At 51.4% G+C, this 21,368-nt stretch overlaps 8 protein-coding genes across 8 annotated transcripts in view; 5 read left to right on the top strand and 3 right to left on the bottom strand.

The window, feature by feature from the left end:
- Positions 1-195, bottom strand: part of POSPLADRAFT_1046878 (hypothetical protein) — a gene marked incomplete at both ends in the record, with an annotated part of 1,112 nt that extends 917 nt beyond the window's left edge. Inside the window, 2 exons of the mRNA XM_024479146.1 lie at positions 5-121; positions 183-195. Coding sequence (XP_024338350.1) covers positions 5-121; positions 183-195 — 130 coding nt within the window. The remainder of the gene's footprint in view (positions 1-4; positions 122-182) is intronic.
- A 1,265-nt stretch (positions 196-1,460) lies between these two features.
- Positions 1,461-2,564, top strand: POSPLADRAFT_1040111 (hypothetical protein). Its single transcript, XM_024477676.1, has 3 exons — positions 1,461-1,536; positions 1,589-2,415; positions 2,466-2,564. Exons 1-2 carry the CDS (start codon positions 1,517-1,519, stop codon positions 2,397-2,399), a joined length of 831 nt encoding a protein of 276 aa, XP_024338351.1. The 5' UTR covers positions 1,461-1,516; the 3' UTR covers positions 2,400-2,415; positions 2,466-2,564.
- A 1,769-nt stretch (positions 2,565-4,333) lies between these two features.
- Positions 4,334-4,885, top strand: POSPLADRAFT_1057331 (hypothetical protein; the record flags this gene model as incomplete). The annotated part of the gene is made up of 1 exon (XM_024480903.1): positions 4,334-4,885. One exon carries the CDS (start codon positions 4,334-4,336, stop codon positions 4,883-4,885), a length of 552 nt encoding a protein of 183 aa, XP_024338352.1.
- Positions 4,886-8,334: 3,449 nt separating this feature from the next.
- POSPLADRAFT_1057332 (hypothetical protein) lies at positions 8,335-8,878 on the bottom strand (the record flags this gene model as incomplete). The annotated part of the gene is made up of 2 exons (XM_024480904.1): positions 8,335-8,609; positions 8,668-8,878. 2 exons carry the CDS (start codon positions 8,876-8,878, stop codon positions 8,335-8,337), a joined length of 486 nt encoding a protein of 161 aa, XP_024338353.1.
- Positions 8,879-9,962: 1,084 nt separating this feature from the next.
- Positions 9,963-11,033, top strand: POSPLADRAFT_1040112 (hypothetical protein). Its single transcript, XM_024477677.1, has 3 exons — positions 9,963-9,995; positions 10,046-10,879; positions 10,930-11,033. Exons 1-2 carry the CDS (start codon positions 9,988-9,990, stop codon positions 10,857-10,859), a joined length of 822 nt encoding a protein of 273 aa, XP_024338354.1. The 5' UTR covers positions 9,963-9,987; the 3' UTR covers positions 10,860-10,879; positions 10,930-11,033.
- Positions 11,034-11,640: 607 nt separating this feature from the next.
- Positions 11,641-12,353, bottom strand: POSPLADRAFT_1112785 (hypothetical protein; the record flags this gene model as incomplete). The annotated part of the gene is made up of 4 exons (XM_024483404.1): positions 11,641-11,855; positions 11,915-12,034; positions 12,202-12,264; positions 12,305-12,353. Coding segments are annotated over 4 exons (447 nt in total), but the record flags the coding sequence as incomplete, so codon positions are not given.
- Positions 12,354-13,402: 1,049 nt separating this feature from the next.
- On the top strand, positions 13,403-14,101 carry POSPLADRAFT_1144596 (hypothetical protein; the record flags this gene model as incomplete). The annotated part of the gene is made up of 1 exon (XM_024485713.1): positions 13,403-14,101. One exon carries the CDS (start codon positions 13,403-13,405, stop codon positions 14,099-14,101), a length of 699 nt encoding a protein of 232 aa, XP_024338356.1.
- Positions 14,102-17,021: 2,920 nt separating this feature from the next.
- POSPLADRAFT_1145282 (hypothetical protein) lies at positions 17,022-18,456 on the top strand (the record flags this gene model as incomplete). The annotated part of the gene is made up of 3 exons (XM_024485782.1): positions 17,022-17,421; positions 17,449-17,523; positions 17,546-18,456. The coding sequence occupies 3 exons, from the start codon at positions 17,022-17,024 to the stop codon at positions 18,454-18,456; spliced, it is 1,386 nt and encodes a 461-aa protein (XP_024338357.1).
- Positions 18,457-21,368: the final 2,912 nt, after the last annotated feature.

A 21,368-nucleotide genomic window follows, 5' to 3' on the forward strand; every position in this document is an offset into this window, starting at 1 on the left:
GCACCAGGCTCCTCTCCAGCGCCAGGAAGGGCAAGCATCCAATGGAATCCCTCATCTCTTCCGCGCGTGAAGAGTGCGGCGACGATAGAGTTGACGTTGAAGACCACCTCAGAGATGAGCGCTGCATCACGTTAAGCCGACATCTACATAGTCGGCACGACGAACACCGAGTGTGTGCGCACCTTGAGAACGCATTGCAGACAACAGATGTTCTGAAGAGACTGACTGCGGCTCCGTTTATGCGGATGTGCCTTATGTACAAAGCATCCGCAATCATATCGTTGGCCTTGTTTGTCAGAAGAATTCTATGGGCAACAAGTATTGGTGCACACGCATAAAGGAATTATGGTTTTGATTAGCAGGGTCATCTCGGCCGTGGGCTACCGGAATCTCTAACTCTCAGGGCGTTTATCGGATTGAAATGAGGCGTGAAATAAAGTACATTTTCTCACTAGAGCACGGGTTTGTCAAAGGGCTTGCCGATAAATGACTGAAGTTATGGGCGGTATCGTGCGTACCTCCTACCGCCTTGTCATGCCGCACAGTTAGGGTCACATTGTGTCGATTGTAACCTGAATATCGGCATAGTGCAGCCCAAATGTTAACACGAGAAACTCGTTACAATCATAACTTTTGTCACCATATCGTCATATATGTTGAGGTGTTTGAAGGTTAGCGATTCTAAATGGTACTGCGTAGTACTGCTGCTTTCGCAACCGGCCGTACGGATTATGTTCGCAGGCGATCGCTCTTGTCTGCGATCGCGTCTCGACTTCGAGATTGCAGTAGGAAATACCATCGACAAGAAAACGCAAACAGGCTTGGCACGATGTTATGTGCATTAGTGTGCCTTGATTCTGCCTCATATCCTGTTGGAAAACCTAAGACGCACTTTATTATTTTCCCAACAGCAGGCTACGCCTTGGGGTACTAGATCTCGATCCGCTTGGTCTTCTCAGGCTCCAAGGTCCGGTTTTCGCATCGTGGACGACAGATCGCACATCATATGAATCCTTCCTGGGAACGCAACATGATCCTGTGGTGGCTCGGAAGTGACTCACAGTGAGAAACAGATACACGCGTCGTCCACTTTTGAAGAACTGGATGGCCCATAGTTAGTCTAGTCATTGGTATCAATTATACTTGAGGTTGAATCGGAAGCAAGCTCTGTGAGAAGGGCTGCGAAGACTCGCCGAACCTTACACTACGCTGTCCAGGTAGATGCCAAGGGTCGAAGGTCCCCGAAGGAAGGATCACCATTATACGAACAATAGCGCCGCAGCGAGGTGAGATGCTCGACTAGCAGGCGCATCTCAAGCACCAAGTGCCAGTGCGTGGGCCTCCGCTGCTTCCTCACATTGACATTTAGAGCGCCGCCTCAAAAGACCGACCTCACTGGCAAGCGGCCTCTTACGGCCGGGCGTTCCCGGAGCGAGCACCAGCCCACAGACCCTCTCCCATTCTCCCCCGTCCGGCGTCAGGCTTCGTTGCTGCAAAATTCCTCGTGTCCTAAACAATGACCAACTTGAACTTGAAGTAAGTTACTATCGGCTCAATGCTACAGACATCGTTCATCACGAATGCACAGTTTTGTATGGTCTTTACTGCAACATCCCTCTCTACAACGCCTGCGCGGGAGAGTATATACCACTATATGGAAGCTTTCGCGGCGTTTAGGTCGCGGCGAACATGCTGCGCGTGTGATGCCCCTGCCATTTGGCCTGTATCTCAAGAAAGCCTACCCACAAGAGGTCTTGGCCACTCAGTACGTTCGCGAGCACACAACAATCCCTGTTCCTAGAATTCTCGACGTCGTCCCTTTCTGGCGCGATCAGGTCTACATACTGATGACGCGAGTACCCGGCGAGGAGCTAGGCAAGAGCGCAGGCCACATAAGGAATCTCTCGCCTCGTCAGCTACAGGTTCTCGAGGACACGCTTCGCGACTGGTTCGGCCAGCTCAGAGCTCTCGAGCCTCCAGATCCGGATGCGGTTTGCGGGTTTGGTGGCAATGGGATCAAAAGCTATCGCATCAGACATGACGAGTATGTTGGGCCTTTCGCCTCGCAGAAAGAATTTCATGAGGAGCTGGTGAGTGGTTACGAGGCGACGCACGGCGTGATGGCCGCCGCAAGCCACTCGAGACCACACCGGATCTGTTTCACTCATGGCGACATCACCCCGCACAATATACTGCTCAACGAGGACATGCGACCCGTTGGGCTGATCGACTGGGAATGCGCAGGCTGGCTTCCAGAATATTGGGAGTATACGTACGCTCTCTACATCAGATATCCGCGCTACAAGGAATGGTCAGATCTGTTTACTCGAATATTCCCGCAATATGGTGTCGAGCTTGAGGTCGAGTACGAGTTGTGGGAAATTGCTGCGCCATGGTAACTGTGGCAATCATGCGGTGTGTGGCTTTCAAACCCAACAACAAATCTGTACTCATGATCCGTTTAGGAGCTCCGACATCTCATTCAGCGCAGCCATATTTCAGCATCTAAGTGCAGCAATGTTTGTTGATGTCCCTGCGATCTAGTATATTCAACGAGGTTTCAGAGAGAGCGAGGTGTGGCATGATACTTCGTTCGAGGTCCCACACGTCGCGTATCCATGTGTCCATCGTGGTACGTTTCGTCAGTTAAATGTACAGTTAGTTCCCAATGAGCCTGCTTCCAGTTCATCCACACCCACCATCTATGCATACCTATCCTTTTGTGATATCTGTCATCCCTTCGGTACACCATGCCGCGTTCTGCTTTTGGAATAATCTGGATACTTACTTGCGCGCATACTCTTCTTCGTCCGTATGTATGATCGTGATTCACGTTTTATTCTTTCCTTCACGGAGAGGCCAATTTCCTCCCAAGCGGCCGCTAATGTCCCATCAAAGGTGGGATAAGCAGCGCAACTACTTGTTTCTGTCTCTGAAATCATCCTTTCGACTGGTATGCCCAGATGTTTCAACAGCAGACTCAAATTGATGGGCCTAGGCGATACGTGGCTCTTCTACAGCTCAAGCGATGCACGTCTCAACTTCTATTCCTTGCATAAAAAGTCCGATCTGGTCGGTAGCATTCTCGGACTCGCCTTTGAATCCGGCTAGAGGCTGATGGATGACGACCACGCGTACTCAAATGCGGAATACTTCCGTCAGCAGGACATGAAAGCATATGCCGGAGAAGCTATCGCATGTATTTTTCTCCACAGCGGCGCTGAATCGGTCATCACCCTTCTATTCCTCAAGGACGGATCTCAGGAAAGGGGTTGCAGTGTGCTCATGCGAAGAGATCACGGCGTGGTCTTCCGGCCTTGTTCTCAGGTGTGTCCTAATAACAGGATACAAGACTTGGCTGTTTGTCTTCTGCATCCGCCGATCTTCTTTTTGACGCCGGCGAATTCTGGGTGAGGCTATCCATACAGGATATGTCATCCGGCGCAGATTCAAATTGAGCGCATGAGATCGTGGCTTCTAGAGAGTCCGCTCTATGTAGACGTTACGGCAGCCAACGGAGATTATCCGTGGATAACATCGTTGTACTCGACCTGTCGGACCATCGCTCAAATTATTCCGCAAGCAGAAGATGCTGATGCACGTCTATCGCAGCCTTACTTCTGGAATCTAGTTCCTCCTCCTTGCGCAGCCTTGTTTCTAGCACTTGATGCCCCTTCACGCATGTATATTCTGAGGTTCTGACACCAAATGCGTCTTTTGGATCCAGGTGATTCGAGAGTCAGGACAAATCTCTTGCATTAGAACATGATAGACAGAGGGGGGCGGGGACATCCACTGGTAAACCATAGTACGCTTGTGGGCACTCTCGGCATTCATGGCGTGCTTCAAGCCGACGCACTGCCGACATTTGCCTTTCTCGTAGGAACCTTTATACCAAATACCAACGACTTGTGGATGATCTGCGCTGCAGTCATCAAGTGACCGCTTTCTGCCGCTGACCCGTTCTCATCGCACGACAGATTTACTTACATCTTGTTTGCCTGTCCGATATCGTTTTCGAGGTGAAGTTCGTACCTAAGTTCGATATCTTGAATACTGAAGTAGGTCTTGACGGATTCAGCGTTGAATATCTGTTATTGACTCGTTTCCTCAACTTCAGCTGCGTGTGGTCCCTAATGCAACTTCCTCTTTTGCAACATCTGCGTTCAAAGATGTATGCAATCGTATAGGGCTTCTTGCTCCGACGAGGCCATGGGCACCCTATGATGCGCGTCATGCCCTTGCCATTCGGCATATATTTGAAGAGAACCACTCGACAAGAAGCCCTAGCCACCGGATATGTGTCCCTTTCCACAACCGGTTCTACGTACTGATGACGAAGGTACCTGGTGAGCAGCTGGGGAAGCGCGCAGGCCACATTAGTAACTTCTCGCCCCGCCAGTTCCAAGTTCTCCAGGACACGCTTCGCGACTGGTTCGACCAGCTCAGAGATCTCGAACCTCCGGACCTGCACGCGGTGTGTAGCTTCGACAGTAATGGCGTCAGAAGCTTCCGCATCAGCAATGATGGCTACGCGGGGCCCTTCGCCTCAGAGAAGGAATTTAACAAGAGGCTGCTGCAGTATAGCGAGGCGACGCATACGGAGCTAGCTGCTGCAAGTCACTCGAAGTCACATCGCATATACTTCACACAAGGCGATATCAACCCTACGAACATACTGATCGATGAAGACATGCCACCCGTCGCTCTTGTCGATCGGGAGTATGCAGGTTACATGCAGGAATACTGGGAATACACCGCCTCTCTGTACTTCGTGCACTCCAATTACACGGAGTGGTGCGACGTGTTCACTGGCGTCTTTCCGGACTACCGCGTTGAGCTTGAAGTGGAATATGAGATAGCTAAGGTCGCCAACCTGTGGTGATTGATGCATCCTGACCGTGCGTGTTCTCACACATTCAAGTCCGGATCGGTGTTGATAGTTCATTCAGAACTTGGGAAGCCCTGGACATGTCGATTCATCTCTTATTCGAACTGCTTAATAGTATCGCGCGCGTTGTGTTCGTGCATTGCTACTGCTGGCGTCCTTCATATGTATAGGAAACTTTCTTCCACCCTGTATATGGACTTGGTGTATAATTGTTCGCTTGTGCACTCAACTGCATGGTTCACGCCGGCCACAGACCACATGGTAAGCTCTACGACACGAAGACGAAGACATAGTAGTCGTAATATGGGCGATAATGCATGCGATTCGCGGTGCGTCCCACCTGTCAATTGTATTTTCGGCTCTCGGTGAGCCTGCTTCTGGTTAACCCTCGTACAGCATCTATGCACCTTATGTCACTTCAAGGTCTGCTTTTTCGATTTTCTGATTTCGCACGTATCTGTGCCCTCATCTCATTCATATAGACGTCTCATCATATGCGTATGACTTCAATTCGCGCTTCATGCTTTGCTTCACGAACAAGCAACTGTCCGGCATCTGCTGTGCGATCACACATGTTCATTTCAAGGCGGCGCAAGCGGCGTAACTATTCGCTCCTATCTGCCAGAATATCTTGCGTTCGGCCATCCAACTACGCAGCTGTTCCAGATTTGTCTTCCCCCTGAACTTCAGCTAGCGACTTCGCTGAATGTACGCAGCACCTTATGCAGCTGAAGCCAAAGACGCCCGAGCCTCGGCCACGCACGCAAGGGATTCGAGCTCGCCGAAATTAATCTCGGGTTCGCCTTCAGATTCACCCGAGGTCCGATGGGCGACGAGCAGACATCATCATCCTATCCACCAGCAGGACATGACAATGCACGCGGGAGAAGCCGCTACACGTGTTTTGTTCTACAGCAACTTGACTCCGCCATCATCCTTCTATTCCTCAAAAAGGAATCTCAAGGGAGGGGCTGCAGCGTGCCCAGGCGAAGGCATCCACGGCATAGTCTGCCGATCCAATCCTCAGAGTATGCGCTCATAACAGGATACTAGGCTTGGCTGTGTGTCTTCTGCACCGGCTGGTTTTCTTCTGGCCGGATCTGCGTTTGCCAATACAGGCGAGGCTGTCCATACAGGACAGCGCCGACGTGGCTTCCAAAGGGCCCGCAGCGGCATGGGCATCGTGGAATCTGACAGGAACCACACACTGGTTCTATCGCTCTCGATCTTTTGGCTGTATCTCTCATCCGAGCGGTAACAAATGCGGCTAGAACACTAGCAGCTGCGTCGCGGCGTAATGGATCGGCGGCGGAGGGTATTTGCAAGATTGTCCGATATGGTTTGCGTGTGCCGCCGTGCTCGATGGTCACAAATGAATCACATAATTACCACGCAGCCTCCCTGAGTACTGAGGTACTTCAGGCGCTCAGAGCACCCGTGTCATATTCGAAGTGCACGAAATATAGGATCGTGTGCCTGGCAGCTCCGCACCGATGGACGGACGCCTCGTGGATTGGATCACTGTATGCCCCAAAGCATTTACTAATAGCAGATGTCCGTTGGCAGAAGACACTCGACGCGCCTTTCGTAGCCATATCTATGGTGCCTCGTGTCTCGCAGCGACACTTCTGCCAACCGCAGTCTAGCACCGTGGAATAGACACCGCAGCAGCGCAGACACAAGCGACTCGGAACCACACTCTTTGTTGTTCATGGAGCGGAGTCGCTGCAGGTATTACGACCAAATAAATCGATGATGCTGTGAGGGAGAGCTGGTAGTCGACATGAGAGCCAGAATGTGAGAGTTTGGTGGGCTGTGATGTTCGGCGCCCAGTTAATCGCACACCAAATGGTGCGTAATCCATGATTTACGCCACAATTGCGAGCGCTACGCAGGATCGCGATTTGATCGCTTGCTTCGGATCAATGGCTCCGGACGGAGGTCTCCGGAAGTCCGACTCTCGGTGAGATCCAGCACACAAGATACATGAGGCGACGACTGGACCCTGGCGCAAGCCCAGATTGGATTCATCTGCTTCAATTGATTCCACCTTTCCATCCTCGCATTCCCGGCATGTAGTACAAGGCGATTGAAAATATCTTTCCATGAACGTTTGAACTTGCATCACTTCTAGAGTCATACCAATGATAAAGTCAGTCTTCGATGACATGTCTCTCAGACTATTGCGATTCATGCCCGTTTTGATTCGGAGCTATCCTTACAGATATGTGTGCTTGTTGCTGCAGTTGCTACGACCGCCCAAAATGACATATACGGCTGCAGTGATATGATAGCTCACATGGCGTATCTTCATCCTGATGATGAGAGTTCCTAGCGCTCGTTTGTACTCAGGAAAAACAAGCGGTACCTGTCAGCTAGGTAAATAAGACAGGGATCTTCAGAGTAATTGACGCTGAATTCTTGAACATATTCGAGCGCGAGCGGGCAGCAGTCGTCATTGGATAGAGACCGTTACGTGGCACAGAAACAACATCGATAGTGATACGAGAACAACAGAGTAGCCTGACGCATAGGCATCGTAATCGTCCCAAAATCCGAATTGTCTGCCATCTGTCGGCGCGATGTCGCGATGTCTTCTCGAGATTCATCGAACTCGTGAACTACGGGTACAGTCCAACGAATGGGTCCGACCTCCGTCAGGAGCGAAAACGGAAACTTGTCACAAGTTTCTGTCGGAATTTCACCCTCCATCACCGCCGACCGTTCTCCCATCCCTTTCATGGATTCTCGGCCCTCGCGGAACGAGGGCTACATGCCTCATGTTCACACGTAAACTCGCCGCGTGGCCCGTCATCAGGGTACGTAGCAAGTCACCGGTTTGGCTATGTGTTTGTCTTCATCGGTCTGGCGTAGATCTTCTGACCAGCTCCGCACTAAACAAATTTGGGCTAGGTATGCGCGACTGTTTACACATTAATCTATATCCGGCGTGAATGTCAAGCTTATCCAGGGTTATTGACAACCTCTCATGACATGGGGTCTATATGCCGGGCACGAAGCAAGATACTAGGCTTGGCGTTGTATGTCTTCCTCTTCTTTTCGTGTGGATCTTCTTCTGACTGATTTTTGTGTGGGAAGCACTTTGGACAGGTATACATGGTTGTTCGCAAACGAACTGCTGTTATCAGTTATGAACGACGTTCATTGGTATTATTGAAGGCATTATGACATAGTATTCATTGGATCCATGGTCTTACTTCACGCTGAGAATGTGATCCCTACGCTCACAGTCGGCACCAAATCAGTCATGAGAGTGGGCCTTGAACCGAGCGATCAAAGTCGGCGGATGGTACTCCAGTCTGTAAGGCGCTGATGAAATGCACAGATGGTTACACATTGATTCAACTACGTATACAAGTACACCGCATCTGTGGAGTTGTGAACGGGAACAAGGAGGAAAGGCAGGGAGAAAGGACCGAAGGTCATGTACAGGTTGTGGCTACAAAGTAGGTGAATCTTCCTATGCCCTGGAGGATGCTTCGGGCGTTAGGATCAGCAAGCCTCTCGAGCTCAATCTCTAAGGCATCGATGTCCGGACACGTAAGTATGCCGTTAGCGTCCAGACGCCGTACCGCTTCTCTGAACCAAACGCGACAATCGAACGTCTTCTCCGTTGCTTGGTCTGCGGGAGGGACTTCCAGAGGAATCGCCTCTACTATCGCGCGGATTTCCGCAGGAGAAACCTGTCCCCGAGTCCCTAGACGTAGCATCCATTCAGTCAGGAAGTCCTTCAAATTTAAATTATGCCGACTGACCTATCTTTATAAGCGTACACAGCGTAAGAGACCCCAAGAGGTTGTAGCTTCCAGTATCAAATGCGAAGTCTCCGGTAAGATTATTGACATGGAGTTTGATGGCCGTGTTGCCCTCTCCGACACCATACAGGGCGATCATGTAATGGTATCCACCGGTAAACCGGGCGAAGAGCGCGGCGACAATGTCGTTATCGTTGAGTATGTTGGCCATGAATGCTGCGACGGACGGGGTCGTCATTCACAAGGCCTGCGAAGAGTAGCAATAGAGCTTATGCGCACCTTCGGGACGAGAAGTATCGGGATTAGAAAATACCGCGACAAGGTGGGCTGCGGCTCTCTGCAGACTTACAGGCTTTTTATACTGAATGTCTTCGTTGGCCTTGTTTGTCATAAGCTCTCCGCTTAGGCAAGTACTCGCAGATACGTATCTGTGCGGCCACTGGCCGCATGTCCCCGATGTGGAATGTTTTCTCGTGCGCTGGCGGCGCGGCCAGAAGTTCTGGCTGACTCCAAAGCGTCTATCGGATTAACGAGCCGTGAAGTCAGACGAGATTTCTCAAAGTATACTTTTGGCAAAGATCTTCGCATCCGGTATCATACATACCTCTTTGCGGGCAGTTATACGTTCAAACCAGCGGAGTCCCAAGTTGCTGCTAAACACATTAGCACTGAGCATAGCTTTAGTCGTAGTCTACCATCAACGTCAGCGTGACGCATCAGGAATACATTCCGCGACGGAGCACTCTTTTTGTTTTTATATACAGGCCCTATGAAGTCCTTTCAGCTAGCATGTTGTCATGAGACATTATGATGAACTCGTGTCTTGCCATCAGTTGCGCCTCAGGTCACGCCGCCTCTGGCACCCCGTGTGCGCACCTAGGACTCACCTCGAATGCGCCGCAATAGCATGGGATCTCAATATGACTATCCAACCTGAGATCGGTCCCGGAAGGGCTTCTGTCCATGACATCGGGTGCACAACCCGCGATGTTATACAGAATTACCCTGGGGTTCCCGATATCATGACCCTATGGAGTCGAAATGACTCCCAGTGAGATACAACACGTACTTGTGTTCTATCGGAAACAAGAGCTTATTGGTACCGGCAGCATGCGGGTAGGAGTCTGGCGGCGGCCTTACTGCGCGGCTCGCACTGATTGGATCTCCGCGGCACCCTGCGGGTTGCTGCGTGCCAATGGCGTGGACGCAGTCTCTCAAGTGATCTCCAGCCGCCGTGGCTAGCGTGTTCGAACGCCTGAGGAGACCAGTCGACTCACGCCTTTCCAGCGGATTACCTCTACTTTGCCCTGTCCTCGAGCAATGTCCAAGTAAGCTACCGGCTGGGCTTTGCATATACACTACTGACTCTAATTCTAAGCTACTTGCGGTTCCTCATGCGAATTCCCGTTCTACATCGCCTGCGTGAACGACTCTATTCAGCGGTATGGGAATTCATGCGCCGACGAGGCCATGTGGACCCCGTTTTTTCGCGCGTCTTGCAGTTGCCTTTTGGCCTGTATCTCAAGATGACTGACTTGCAAGAGGCCCTCGCCACACAGTACGTTCACCAGCACACGACGATCCCCGTTCCAAGAGTCCTCGATGTCGTCCATCGTAAGGGTAACAAGGTCTACATGCTTATGACCAAAATACCTGGCGTGGAACTGGGCATGCGCGCGGGCAGTATTGACAGTCTATCGCCTGATCAACTCCAGGTTCTTGAGGACACCCTTCGCGACTGGTTCGAGCAGCTCAGAGCGCTTGAGCCTCCAGATGCGGACGCGGTGTGTGGATTTGGCGGTAATGGGATCAAAAGCTACCGCATCAGGCACGACCGCTACGTCGGGCCCTTCGCTTCGCAGCAGGAGTTTCACGAGATGCTAGTGAAGGGCTACGAGGCGACATATGGCAAACTGGTCGCTCCTAGCCACTCGAAGCCTCATCGCATCTGTTTCACTCATGGCGACATCTCCCCGCACAACATTCTCCTTGACGAAGACATGAAACCTGTTGGGCTCGTCGACTGGGAATGCGCCGGGTGGATGCCTGAATATTGGGATTACACGTACGCGCTCTATATGAGATACCCGGTGTACATGGAATGGGTCGATTTGTTCACTCGCATCTTCCCTCAATACCGTGTCGAGTTTGAGGCTGAGTGCAAATTATGGGAGGTAGCGGCTCCTTGGTGATCGTGGTGCACTCGAGGTACGTGATCTTGACCCCATCGGATCAGTCTGTTGCTCAACTCTCTCTAGGTGTCTTGCGTTTATCGACGAGATCAACGGCCAGTCGTTAGTTATGACATCATGCTGTTAGTAGTTCTGCTTTGCTATCTGTGTTGAATACCTCGAGCTACATGGAAACCATGAATGGTGATGGATGAATCGAACTTTCAAGGCGCGCTCCGATTTCTCAGAACACTAGGACGTTATGTTCTTGGATCCCCGCGACGATGTATGGAAGTCAATCTGCGAGCTTCATTCGGCAACGATTTCCGTATCTACAGTCCTCGTTCTGACGCACGATCATTTGACGACTCACACAACACTGGAGCCACCGGATACGTAACCGCCCGCACGCGAATCGGCATCTGACACAAACTTAAGATTAGCTCAAGAATCGTTCGGTGGCTTCTTAGGATCCCTCATCAGTGCTGTCGTCGCTAAAGATTTTGGATGCGCAGAAATCGTGGGTGTTGTCACAGTTCAAGTTATTTTTTGAGTGGACATCGTAAAACGTCAGGAGTACTGTGCCGCAATATCTGTAGTCCGACATCGCCAGACAGAATAGGCACTCAGGAGGAGCAGATTGTTTCAACTATTTGTACATAGTACGCCGGGACAATGAAGATGAAGCTGGGATTGTGAAAGGAGAATTACCGGGGAGGAAATTGCTTGTTGCACCAGGAAGTAGCTTTATAAATGTGGTGCATGCATCTAGCAACGTTGTCGATGACGTTCTGTGTGTTACGGTCGCAACTCTTTCGAGCTCATCCTCTAAATATTTGATGCGCTCGCAGCAGACCATGCGCTGCTGCATGAGAACGCGTATGGCCTGTCTCAACCATACGCGACAGTTAAACTGAATCTCTATGGCTAGCTCTGACCCAGGGGTTTCCATGCGAATCTCCTGGAGGTCGCGGACCTCTTCAGTGGTAAAGGTCCAGGAAGGCGTCCGACGAGAACCTGAGCATCATCTCGAGTCTATCAGAGATCCTGGCAGTGCGTGGATAAAGAGTACTGACCAGTCTTTACAACCGTGTTTAAAGTACGAGAATACACGAGATTCTGAGCGGTGACCTCGAAACGCCTGCCGTCTCTGTTATTATAGACGGTATGCAGGCGCAGAGCCTTCTCCTCACCGACTCTGCTCACCGCCAATACCGGCGCCAGGTAGCGCTATCATTTAGAGGAAGGTCATGCCTTCAGGACGATCGATGAAGCGGCCACTATGGCGTAGTCGTCAAGAACTGGTTCGGCCATGGAAGCTATACAAAGCAAAGTCGTAAGTTAAGCCGCCGAAGTGCTGAACGCTGAGTTCGTGCGCACCTTAGTGATTGTCGATAGTTGCGCATAGCAGATGCGAGGAGATTGGCTATGACTCCGGTATGGGCAATGATAACTTTAGATCATACCGTTGGTCCTGTTCGTCACAGAACTTCCAGCACGCGTGCGTGCATATCTTCCATATATACACGAGTCATACTCCTGATGAGTAGTGTTTTATCAATCTAGGGCGGCCATAAGCTCTGACATTACAGCATCTATTGCATTGAAATGAGCGGTGAAACGAAGCACAATTTTTCACCAGAAGGTCTTCGCAACAGCAGCCTTGTCGCCAAATGACCGGACTTATAGACAGCGCCACACATATGACTGGCGGCCGAGATCTTTGGCATCGTGGGATATCCTGCTCATCGGGGGAGATTCAGGTCCGACTACACTGTTGTAGCTGTGAACCACCAGTCAGCAGAAACTCGCCGCCCCAAAGGCTATCATGCCGACAGACCGCAAAGCGTGGTCCGATGCGTGTAGTGGTCCTTCTTGACTCCACCGCAGGTGTCTGCGCGACCAATCACACTTGCAGTTTCGGTTCTCATGTTATTGCAGCTCATGACGCTAGCCTGCTTCTCAGCTAGCGACACGCCGCCCTTATGCAAGGATCCTGATCTAATGGCGAACATCTTCAGCCCGGCCCGAAATACATTATTGTTCCAAACCCTTTTAGCGATCATGTGTATTTGAGACAAGGGTGAATCGCAGTCAAAATAAACGTACGAAGCAATGCCTGGCCATAGGCCAGGCAATGGACTGACAAGTCCAACCGCGCCTCCGGGCGCTTCCGGCAATCGCCGTGTGCTTGGAAGCCCATCTCACAGTAGTCTTTACTTCCAAATACCAACGACATGAGTGGATGATCTCCACCACGGTCACGTTGTCGTCTCTCGCTGCGGCTAATGATACTAACTGCGGAATATCGAGGATCATCGCCCTCTTGCTTGCCCGCCCGAGACCGCCTTGAAGTTCAAGCTTAAGTTCCACATATCGAGCGATGAAGTTGGTCTCAACGACCTCGGTCTTTTGATCTATTACTGATAATTCATTCTACATATCCCAGCTACGTGTGGTCCCTACTGCAACTTCCACTTCTACAACGCCTGCGTTGTAGGATATATTCATTCATATGGGACTACTTGCGCTGGCGAGGTCACGGCCATCCCTTTTCGCGCGTCATGCCTCTGCCATTCGGCCTCTATCTGAAGAACACTGAAGCACAAGAAGCCCTGGCCACCGAATATGTACGCCTGCACACGACGATCCCTGTCCCTAGAATCCTCGACATTGTCCCTTACTACGACCGGTCCCTCGTACTGATGACGAAGGTACCTGGCGAGGAGCTAGAGAAGCGCGCAGGCCACATCAGTGGCCTCTCGCCCCGTCAGCTCCAAGTTCTCCAGGACACGCTACGCGGCTGGTTCGACCAGCTCAGAGCTCTCGAGCCTCCGGACCCGCACGCGGTGTGCGGCTTCGGCGGTAATGGCGTTAGAAGCTTCCGCATCAGCAGTGATGACTACGTGGGGCCTTTCGCCTCAGAGAAGGAATTTAACAAGAGGCTGCTGAAGTATAACGAGGCGACTCACACCGAGATCGCCGCCCCGAGTCACTCGAAGTCGCATAAGATTTGCTTCACACACGGCGACATCACGCCCACGAACATACTGCTCGATGAAGACATGCGACCGGTCGCTCTCATCGATTGGGAGTGTGCAGGGTGGATGCCCGACTACTGGGAGTACACGACGGCTCTCTTTATGAGGTATCCCCGGTATAAAGAGTGGTGTGATTTGTTTACTGGCATCTTCCCTGACTATCGCGTTGAGCTTGAAGTGGAGCATGAGATATGGATGGTCACGGATCCATGGCGTGGTTGATGCACCCTAGTGGTAAGTGTTCTTATTCATTCAATTATGGATTGGTCTTGTCCAGAGCTTCCCCCGTCCTGAATGAATTGTCATGACGATTCATCTCCTGTCTCAAATGCTTTATGATATACCACGCATGTTGTGCTCACGCGTCTCGGCTAGGCCGCCCAATCTACACCATAGGATACCCAGCATCGTGAGCATGGAGCCTGCGTCACCTTCACCAGCATCAGCCGCAAGCGATGTCGCATCTGCTGGATGGAAGTATAGGACTTTAGAGCAATCTTGCGGTGTGTGCATCGTTGTCTATTCAGGAGCTGAAAGATTTCGGTCAACGTTAACCCTCATCCGCCGTCTGTGCATGCCCAACTTTTGCGATTGCTATCATGCTTCCACTATACCATTTCGATTTCTGCTTATTGGGTGTCCTAGATGCTTGTTTGCGCTCGTACTTGGTCTCTCACTACAGCCGCGGAGAGACCTTATAATATACGTTTCAACGCAACTCGCAACGTATGCGCTGCGTCGTGACCAAGTCAATCGCCTCCTGGGCGATCACATATGCTCGTCTTCAGACGACACAAGTGGCGTAACTATTCACGCTCCTATCTGTCAGATCATCTTGCGCTCGGCTATCTAGCTGCGCAGCTGTGTTCAGATTTGTCGCCTCTCCCTGATATTCAGCTAGCGACTTCGCTGAATGTACGCAGCACCTTTTGCAACTAAAGCCAAAGACGCCCGGATCTCGGCCACGCACGCCAGATATTCGAGTTCGCCGAAATTAATCTCGGGTTCGCCTTCAGGTTCACCCGAGGTCCGATGGGCGACGAGCACACGTCGTCATCTATCCACCAGTAGGACATGATGAAACACTTGGAAGAAGCTGCTACACGTGTATTTTGCTACAGCAACTCGACTCCGCCATCATCCTTCTATTCCTCAAAAAGGAGTCTCAAGGGAGGGGCTGCAGCGTGCCCAGGCGAAGGCATCCACGGCATAGTCTGCCGATCCAATCCTCAGGGTATGTGCTCATAACAGGATACTAGGCTTGGCTGTGTGTCTTCTGCACCGGCTGGTTTTCTTCTGGCCGGATGTGCGCTTGCCAATACAAGCGAGGCTGTCCATACAGGACAGCGCCGACGTGGCTTCTAAAGATCCCGCAGCGGCATGGAAATCGCGGAAGCCAACAGGGATTACACACTGATTCTATCGCTCTGGATCTTCTGACTGTATCTCGCATTCGAGTGGTAACACATGCGGCTAGAAGAATAGCAGCTGCGTTGTGGTGTAATGGATCGGCGGCGGGGGGTACTTATCAGATTGTCCGATATTGTATGCGTGTGCCGCCAAGCTCGAGGATCATCAAAGAGGCTGCCGTGAGCACGCTCAAAAGGGCCCCGATGGTCGCAGATGAGTCAAGTGATTACCACGCTACTTGATTGAGTACTGATGCACTTCAGATGTCTGGAACACCGTGTCATATCAGAAGCACACAAAATATAAGATTTGTTTTCAACTTTGCACAGACCAACAAATCTTTCGTGGATCGGATCATTGTAGGTCCCGAAGCATTTAGCAGACATCCGTTGGCAGAACACACTCGACATGCCTGTCAAAACCATATTTCAAGTACCTTGTGCCTCTCGGAGACACTTCTATCAACTTCCGTCTAGTATTATGGAATAGACACCGCAGCAGCGCAGACACAAGCGAGAACCACATCTTCGAATTTCATGAGGCGGAGTTGCTGTAAATATTCGGACCAAATAAGTCGGCGATGCTGTGAGATAAGGCTAGTAGTCTACATGAGACTCAGAATGCGAGAGTTTAGTGGACTGTGATGTTCGGCCTCCAGTTCATTGCACACTAAATGGCGCGTAATTATTAGGTTACGCCACAATGGCGAGCGCTACGCAGGATCGCGATTTGATCGTTTGCTACGGATCAATGGTTCCTGACGGAGGTCTCCGGAAGTCCGACTCTCGGTGAGATCCAGCTCACAGACAATTGAAATACTGCAGCAAGCTGTTCCCAGACTAAATTCATCTGCTTCAATTGATTCCACTTTTCACCCTCGCATTTACGGCACCATGATCGCGGGAGCAGGCAGCTGTTCAGTTCTTTGAACATCTTTTGATTCATCTGCTGCAGTGTTGAGAGACATCGATCTTTTGCACTGATTTCATGTTGTGAGTTATATAGATGATCGTACTGCATCAAGCCGAAGCCATTCAGTAATTGTATATACTTCAAAACATGACCCTTTGTTTGTTATAGTGAACATATTTCTTGACTGTACATTCGAAATGAAGCCAAGACGCCGATGAGTGACAGCGCCGTGGCGACGATCATGACTAAGCGTGAGACTGTCGGAAGGCTATTTGGGCCTGGCTTTCCCCGAAGCGCGAAGTAGAAGCGTACTACTTACGCCTCCGCAAGCGTAGGCTGGGGGTAAGGTTTGCCGAACACAGCGTTTACCTTCTCCCCTCACCCCCACTTACATTGGCATGCCCTGCCTTGCGAGCGCGAGGCTCGTCTTCCAACTCGCTGAAAGCTCCGGTCTCACTGCCCTCGTTACACTCTTCCTTTACGAGCTCCATCTCCACCACGACACGTTTGGTGCCACGTCGCGCATTCTCCACCATGGCAAATCCTCATGACGACCTTTTCAACTACACGTCAGGGCGCTGGGTGTAAATCCAATACATATTGTTCTATAGCGTATGTTTCTGACCCGTGATCTTACTCGTTCAGATTTAACGATGCTCTTCGCCACGCACAGCGGAGACTCATTTTCGACGTCGAGGAGCTATATCGACTTCCAGCGCAGTCCGTTGGTCGAAGTCCTGCTGATGTCGTCCACTTATCAAAGCTGGCCGAGGGTGGGTTCAACCGTACCTTCCTCATCACCTTGTGCGACGACTTCCAGATGGTCGCTCGTATCCCGTACCCGACCACGCTCCCCAAGTACTACGCTGTGGCCAGTGAAGTGGCCACAATGGAGTTCCTCCGTTCCTCTGGGCTGCCTGTTCCACAAGTGTACGGTTACTCGCCTGTGTCGGACAACACGGCGAAGACTGAATATATTTTCATGGAATTTGTGAGAGGTACGAAACTCAGTGATGTATGGCTGGAGCTGGGGGAATCGGATATCGTTTCAATCTTGCGCCAACTTGTTCAGCTCGAGTCTCAACTGATGTCAATTTCTTTCCCCGCTGGTGGAAGCCTCTACTACACCCACGACCTGGAGAAGTTGGCCGGGAGGGCGGCCATTCCGCTCAAGGACGAGCGGTTTTGCGTTGGTCCAGATACGAGACTGCCTATGTGGCGTGGCAGGAGATCATAGCTCAACGTAGACCGGGGACCGTGTACGCCGCTTTCTGCCTTTTTTTATTACGCCCTTGAACCAGCCGATTACTACAGACGAAAGCGTCGAAGCAGCGCTCGTAGCAGGAGCCCGCAAGGAATTGGCTTATCTCGAGCAGTTCGGTCGACCGCTCCTGCCGTTCCGCCGCGAGAGGAGGGATGGTTACCAGTATCAGGAGCAGTCGCCGTCGGCCCACGTCGAGAACTTGAAGCGCTATCTTCTCATCGCATCATCACTCGTCCTTAAGGACCCCGTTCTCGGTCGTTTCTGCATCCGCCATCCAGACCTTCAGCAGAGCAATATCGTCGTTCGGAGGTCGTCCGACTCTGGCTGGCAAGTCGTCGGCCTGCTCGACTGGCAACATGCTTCCATCCTGCCCCTGTTTCTCCTTGCCGGCGTACCCGAGCGCCTCCAGAACTATGATGATCCTGTCTCGCAATCGATAACGCCGCCTTCGCTACCGGAGAACTTCGACGAGTTGGACGAAACCGAGCGAACCGAAGCGGAGGGAGTCTACCGTTGTCGCCTCGACCATTACCATTACATCAAGAACACGGAGGAGTACAACAAGCCCCATTACGATGTCTTGATGGACTCCATGTGTGCGCTCCGCAGCCGCCTCTTCGACCACGCCGGCAGCCCGTGGGAGGGCGACACCCTTGATCTGAAGGTCGCGCTCATACGAGCAACGGAGAGGTGGGAGACGCTTACGGGGGAAGGCGCGCCGTGTCCGGTCACATTCGACGCCGACGACGTACGCGAGACGAGGAAGCTGAATGAACTACAGGAAAAAACAGACAGGGCTTTCGAGGTGTGGCAGAACATATTCGGCCTCGGGCCGGATGGCTGGGTGCCCACCCAGCATTACGAGGAGGCCGTGGCACTCTGCAAGCAGGCGAAGGAAGAGGCGTTGACGGAGGCCACGTCGGAGGAGGAACGTGCGGAGATCATGGCGCACTGGCCCTGGGACGATATGGACGAAGGGGAATATATGTAATGCATCGAGCTAGATATTCCGCGGTGTTGTGTATTGTCTGCTGTTGTAATAATGGCCCTGAACCGAGCTAAACCGGACTTCGGAGATGCTACATATAAGGAAGGTGGGAATTGTTTACTGACATCTTCCCGGACTACTGACGGTGTTGAGCTCGAAGTGGAACATGGCTATATGGCTGGCCGTGAGCATGTGGTGATTGCTGCGCCTTGGCGGTATGTGTTATTGAATGTCTAAGCATGGATCGGCGTTGACGGTGTATTCAGGACATGTCGATGCTTCTCCTATTGGTACTGCTTCACGGTATCCTCGGTGTGTGTTTCACTGCTGCTGGTATTCGTCCTATATCTAAGAAGCTCTTATCCATACAGTATAGGAACTTGCCGTATATGATCGGCGCGCGCACTTTACTGTATGGTGCGCCTTGTCCCTCGACAATGCTGGTAAGTGTGGCTCCTATGATTGTTGACGTCAGATTCCTTGGTTTTCAACGATCTGTCTGGCGGATTGAGGGCTGGCGTGCGGTATGAAGATGGAGCGATCACGATCGGTAGATGGACGATGATGCGTGCGATGTTGGAACGAGGCCGCCCGTATGCTTGTATCATTACGGTGACGCTCATGAAGCAGACGACGACACAAACACGCTCACGCGTCGCGGCAAGGTCACCCATCCATGCCATAGCCATAGGATGCCCAGCAGTCTGAGTATCAGGCCTGCACTCGTCATCCCTAGCGACAGGCACAAGCGGAGTCAGTCCTTCAAGCAACCTTGCGGTATGTGGCCTTCTGTCTCTATGCATATAGTATATTTGTATTCTGTCTAGGGCTCGGTACGATCATGTATCTGCACTTGAGTATGAAAGCGTCTGTCAATATCAGCTCTGTCCGCGCACGCCTATCTTTTGTGTTACTCTCACATACTTTCACTGCGTCATTTCAAGTTCTGCTTATCGAATGTCCTGGGTGCTTGTTTGCGCGCGCTCCTGTCCTCTCACTTCATCCGGATGGGAATCTCATCGTATATGTACGAATGCAATTCGCTCTTTATGCTTTCCTCCGGGAACAAGCTAACCGTCTCCTAGGTGATAGCATGCACTCGCTCAAGGATGGCGAAAGCGGCGTGACTACTCGCACCTTTTTGGGAAAATGTCTTCAGCTCTGTCACTCAACTGTGTTGTACCCAGATGCCTAGATTCCTCGCTTCTGTGGACTTCAGCTAACGACTTCAAAGCGATAGGTTCAGGCGAAATTCTTCCGCAGCTCAAGTTCGCCTCAAAAATCACCCAGAATCCGATACGTCATCCTATCCAGCGCACGCGGGAGAAGCTGCTACACGTGGTTTTTCTACAGCAACTTGACTCCGCCATCATCCTTCTGTTCCTCAATAAGGAATCTCAAGGGATGGGGTTGCAGCATGCCCTTGCAATGGTATCACGGCATAGTCGGCAGGTCCCGATCCTCAAGGTGCGTACGAATAGCAGGATACTAGGCTTGGCTGTTTGTTTTCTGCACCGGTTGAATTTCTTCTGGCCGGATCTGCGTTTGACAAATCCAGGCGAGGCTGTTCATAAAGGATGGCGCCGACATGGCTTCTAAAAGGCCCGCATTTATATGGACATCACGGAAGCCAACAGGGGTTACACACTGATCTTATCGTTGTACTCTAATGGCGATAATGGCGATGAATGCGTCTGGGGCGATATCGACAAAACGATGGGCGGCGGAAGGTAAACAACATTTCCGTATTATCTGCGTGTGCCGCTGGACTCCATCAACATCAGAGAAGCTATTGTCAGCACGTTCAAAAGAATACCGATGGTCGCAAACGAGTCAAGTGATTGCCACGCAGCCTAACTGACCACTACAACACCTTAATGGTCGTGAACACTCGTATCATATCAGAAGTGCATCGTGTGCACAGATCAACGGATGTTTCGTAAACCGGATCGAAGCACCCAAAAGCTTTCGTAGGCGGAAGACGCTCGTTACGCCTGTCATGACCATATTTTCGGCCCCTGATGCCTCTCGGCTTCACTTCTCTCAAGCATGGTCTAGCATCGTGGAACAGGCACCGCAGCGGTGTGGCAGATAGAAGGCAAAACCACATCTTTTAATTCCAGGAGGCGGGGTTGCTGCAGATTTGCGGACCAAATGAGTACACGGTACTCTTGGTGGAAGCTGGTTAGTCGACATGAAATTTGGAGAATGAGACTTTCGTGGGGCTTTCAATTTGTTGCGCACCAAATGGTGCGAAACCCATGGGTTGCGCCACACTTGTGAGCACTATGCAAGGTCGCAATTCGATTGCTTACAGCTTGCTCCGGATCAATGGTCTCAGACATACCGGAGTACGGAGATCTCGGTATTCCAACTTTCGGTGACAGATTTAGCACTATAAGGTACACAGTAGAGTACTGGACCCTGGGGGCTGGCACAAGCTTTAACCAACATATCTCGTCTGCTTCAACTGATTCTACTTTGCACCCTCACATCTCCGGCCATAGTACCATAATTGCGGGAGCAGGCGGCGGTTCAGGTCCCTGCCACACAGGTGAGCATTTAATAATTGATTATAATACCTCAAATGCCGTCATATGTCAGCGTGAGGCAATCATGGATCCATTCTGCACTGGATCAAACCTTTTCGCGCGTGCATTTCCTATGTTCTTCAAGCTACACGAGACTTCATTCTGACTTGTGCCTTGGCACTAGTTGAGCTTCTCATGCCACTGCTTCCGGCACTCTCCATGCGCACCTAGCTGTTCGCCCCGAATGCGCTACATGACCCTATGGGGTCGAAGTGACTCGCAGTGAGAGATCGATATATTCAGTACTTACTCGCGTTCTATCAGAAATACTAACCTATTGGTACCGACTGCAGCCTGCGGGCGGCCTCATTATGCAGCTCGTGG

The sequence above is a fragment of the Postia placenta genome (assembly GCF_002117355.1).
Source record: "Postia placenta MAD-698-R-SB12 unplaced genomic scaffold POSPLAscaffold_8, whole genome shotgun sequence".
NCBI lineage: Eukaryota > Fungi > Basidiomycota > Agaricomycetes > Polyporales > Adustoporiaceae > Rhodonia > Rhodonia placenta.